The 4,597-nt window shown below is 35.8% G+C and overlaps 1 protein-coding gene across 1 annotated transcript; it reads right to left on the bottom strand.

The window, feature by feature from the left end:
- Positions 1–2,352: 2,352 nt before the first annotated feature.
- Positions 2,353–4,560, bottom strand: LOC112003719 (receptor-like protein 9DC3). The gene has a single exon (XM_024035919.2). It carries the CDS (start codon positions 4,276–4,278, stop codon positions 2,353–2,355), a length of 1,926 nt encoding a protein of 641 aa, XP_023891687.2. The 5' UTR covers positions 4,279–4,560.
- Between the last annotated feature and the right edge of the window lie 37 nt (positions 4,561–4,597).

Raw genomic sequence — 4,597 nt, forward strand, 5'->3', positions numbered from 1 at the left:
GAGAGCAAGAACTGATTAATTCAAAACAACACTCAGTACTCTCGTTTCTTACATGAGTTTGGACTAATATAGGACTAACATGGAGCAACCCTTTAAGCAAGAGAAATGACAACTTACATTTACAAGACATAAACGCTTAATTAAAAACAAAGAATTGATCAAATATTCAAAAAATACAACTAACATGACCAACAAGACAAGGGAAATGGAAATGATACTTTGGAAACCAAATAGACATATGATAGGATTTTTTTTTTATCAAAACAACACTCAGTACTCTCGTTTCTTACATGAGTTTGGACTAATATAGGACTAACATGGAGCAACCCTTTAAGCAAGAGAAATGACAACTTACATTTACAAGACATAAACGCTTAATTAAAAACAAAGAATTGATCAAATATTCAAAAAATACAACTAACATGACCAACAAGACAAGGGAAATGGAAATGATACTTTGGAAACCAAATAGACATATGATAGGATTTTTTTTTTCAAAATATCTATTTTTGGAGTTTATTTTATCACCTAGATAGTAGTAAAATAACTATTCTCATTCTAAAAGACTTCATATTGCACACCGTTTGGTACATTGAAAACTAGATATTGAACAACATTTGGCAAAAAGATTTTTGTTTTTGTTTTTCTCAGTTTATATATATATATATATATATTTATATTTAATTTAACATAAATGTTTTTATTTAAACAAACAGCTAACCTTCATCTTTCTGTCGCACATTTAGTATAAAAGTTACCAAAAATCATATATTTTGGTCTTATTTTTAGCAAATAAGCTATCAAACAACTGCGTGATACTAAACAAAAATAGAGTTTTCCGTTGATATATGACTTTCTTGCTAATTCTTCTGGTATAATTCCAAAATTAATTTTGAAAATTACCTAAAATACTGATAGAGGTTATATATGTTATAACCCCACCAACTTAATGTTCAAATTTTGCCTAGTTATTTATTTGGTGATATGACACCACCCTGACCCCAGTGTCTATATTGTTGAGCACGTCAAGGATAAACTTATAAAGACGTTTAAGGTTGCCAATTAAAGTTTACTTTGGACATAAGATGGAATATTTACGACAACCCGATAAGCCCTTCATAATTCATATAGGTTGTGTCTATAAATATTGATAAGCCAAGAATTTATTAACCTCTTGAGATAAATTAACCAATTAATTAGCTAAGTTAATTAATTAAGTCAATTAACATGCAATACGTATAGTAGTATAAACAAATCACCAACTAAGTTAAATGCAGCAAAAAATAAAATTGACACGATGATTTGTTTACGAATGGAGAAAACCTCCAATGCAAAAACCCCACCGGATAAACTAACAAAGACGTTTAAGGTTGCCAATTAAAGTTCACTTTTGATGTAAGACGGAATATTTACAACAATCCGATGAGCACTTCATAATTCATATAGGTTGTCTATAAATAGTAATATACTTGCAGTCCAATTTGTATTCAACTACGCAGCAAAGAGTGCTAAACATACATAATTAGGAGTTTAGGACATCATCATCATCATCATCATCATGGGGTTTTCATTTTGTTACCCCATGTTCATGCGCTTGCTTTACATACTCCCTTTGTTTTATCATATACATTCCTCTCCTTCCATGCATCCACTATGTCATGGTGATGAGAGGTCAGCCTTGTTGCAATTGAAGCAAAGCTTTACCATAGAAGAGTCTGCTTCCAGTTTTCCTATTGCGTGTGATAGGGTCAAATCTTGGACACTAGGAGAAAACAGCACTGATTGTTGCTCATGGGATGGTGTTGAATGCGATGAGGACACAGGCCATGTGATTGGCCTTGACCTCAATAGCAGTTGTCTCTATGGTTCAATCAACTCTAACAGCACTCTTTTTCATCTTGTTCACTTACAAAAGCTTAACCTTGCTGACAATTACTTCAACTACTCTCAAATCCCATCTCAGGTAGGCAATCTTTCGAGAATGACACATCTCAATCTAGCTCATTCTATGTTTTCCGGCCAGATCCCATTAGAAGTTTCAAAGTTGTCCCAATTGTCATCTCTGGGTCTAGGTTGGAACCGTGATTCAAAGAAAAACCTATTAGAATTGGGAAGGTTGAGCCTAACGAGCCTAGTTGAAAATCTAACCCTTCTAGAAGATCTTGATCTGAGTAGAGTGAGCATATCCTCCACCGTGCCTAATATCTTTGCAAACATGTCTAATTTAAGGAGCCTCTATCTCTTTGACTGTGGAATGTATGGGGATTTTCCAAAAGGCATTTTTATGCTACCGAATTTACGGATTCTTGACGTAAATCACAACGAAGATCTCAATGGTTCTTGGCCTGACTTTCAATATTGGAGCAGCCCCCTGGAGCAAATGAGCCTTATAACTCCAACAATGAATCCAAATCCATACCCAACCAAAACTATTTTCCATCCAAATTCAAATTGAAATCCAGGTGAGTCCAGACTTCGATTGAAAACTGCAGGTGAAGAACCAAAATCCCAACATTTCTTTGATAATGGATTTCCACACAAACCTAAATTTCCCTCAAAAGAACTAGTTTCAAATGTGTTGAATTGCTTCCCTTCTGGTATAGAGCCACTGAGATAGTTATGAGAAACATTGAACCATTCAAGGAAAGTAAGTTGTGTTAGCTGTGATGGAATCTCCCCTGAGAGTCTATTTTGAGAAAGGTCTAATGATTCTAATTGTGTAAGATTTCCCAAAGATACAGGGATGTGTCCAGTGAGAATGTTATTGGAAAGATTGAGCATATTAAGTTCCTTTAAATCTCCTATAGATTTTGGAATCTCTCCAACAAACCTATTGCTAGACATATCAATGGCTCTAAAAAAGTCTTGGACCTTGTTGTATACTGTATCCACACCTTTATTTGTTATTTTCATTGAATAATCATAATAGTAATACAAATGGTGTGTCCCCACATTGAAATATTGTTTTTCATGAATATATGTCAAAGGGTGATCATGTTTGTCCAATTTCAATGCATTCCAATTTCTAAAGGAATTTAATGGCAAGTTTCCAGTAAAAATATTGTAAGAGAGATCAAGGATTCGAAAGTTTGGGAACTCATAATTGGTTTCAGGACTCTCTAATATTTTACCATAGAATTGGTTTGACCGCAAGATGAGAATCTCTAAATTTGGAAGATTTTCCAACCAAGACGGAAAAGTGTCACTGAATTGGTTATTACTAACATCAAAGGCCTCTAGCATCGTACAATTGGCCAATGATCTTGGTAACAAGCCTTGGAATTTGTTCCCTCTCAAACTAATCATCCTCAATTTGCTTCCAGAGAACATATTGTGCAAGCATGCAGGAAGTGAACCATTAAAGTTATTAGACACATCAAGGACATGAAGAAAAGTCATGTTGCAAATCCATTTAATACCACCAAGGTAATTATTAGAAATATCAAGAAAGTTAAGATTCCTTATGTTGAAGATAAAGATTGGAAACTTGCCTTCAAACTCATTGCCTGCAAGACCTAATTCATTTAATAGTGTTAGCTTCCTCAGCCCTAAAGGAATTGGACTAGTTAATTGATTGTAACTCATGTCAAGGATAATCAATTGTGTGAGGTTCGCAAGCCTAGAAGGGATTAGACCAGTCAAATGATTATTGTGGAGGCATAGAAGACCAAGTTGGATGAGATTTCCAATTGAAGATGGAATGTTACCCACTAAAATGTTATTTGAAAGGTCAAGGTAAATGAGATTTGTGAGGTTACCGATTGAAGATGGAATGGACCCTAACAAGTTGCAACTGGGCATTTCCAAAGCAATCAAGGAGCTGAGGTTTCCCATTGAAGAGGGCAGCTCACTAGAGAAATTGATGCGTGCAAGGCTCATTTGCTCCAGGGGGCTGCTCCAATATTGAAAGTCAGGCCAAGAACCATTGAGATCTTCGCTGTGATTTACGTCAAGAATCCGTAAATTCGGTAGCATAAAAATGCCTTTTGGAAAATCCCCATACATTCCACAGTCAAAGAGATAGAGGCTCCTTAAATTAGACATGTTTGCAAAGATATTAGGCACGGTGGAGGATATGCTCACTCTACTCAGATCAAGATCTTCTAGAAGGGTTAGATTTTCAACTAGGCTCGTTAGGCTCAACCTTCCCAATTCTAATAGGTTTTTCTTTGAATCACGGTTCCAACCTAGACCCAGAGATGACAATTGGGACAACTTTGAAACTTCTAATGGGATCTGGCCGGAAAACATAGAATGAGCTAGATTGAGATGTGTCATTCTCGAAAGATTGCCTACCTGAGATGGGATTTGAGAGTAGTTGAAGTAATTGTCAGCAAGGTTAAGCTTTTGTAAGTGAACAAGATGAAAAAGAGTGCTGTTAGAGTTGATTGAACCATAGAGACAACTGCTATTGAGGTCAAGGCCAATCACATGGCCTGTGTCCTCATCGCATTCAACACCATCCCATGAGCAACAATCAGTGCTGTTTTCTCCTAGTGTCCAAGATTTGACCCTATCACACGCAATAGGAAAACTGGAAGCAGACTCTTCTATGGTAAAGCTTTGCTTCAATTGCAACAAGGCTGACCTCTCATCA

The sequence above is a fragment of the Quercus suber genome, unplaced genomic scaffold, assembly GCF_002906115.3.
Source record: "Quercus suber isolate HL8 unplaced genomic scaffold, Cork oak 2.0 scaffold_900, whole genome shotgun sequence".
Lineage (NCBI taxonomy): Eukaryota > Viridiplantae > Streptophyta > Magnoliopsida > Fagales > Fagaceae > Quercus > Quercus suber.

Bases quoted from the DNA above. Each gene is read 5' to 3' on its own strand.
- LOC112003719 (XM_024035919.2), bottom strand. From the start codon at position 4,278: ATGACACATCTCAATCTAGCTCATTCTATGTTTTCCGGCCAGATCCCA.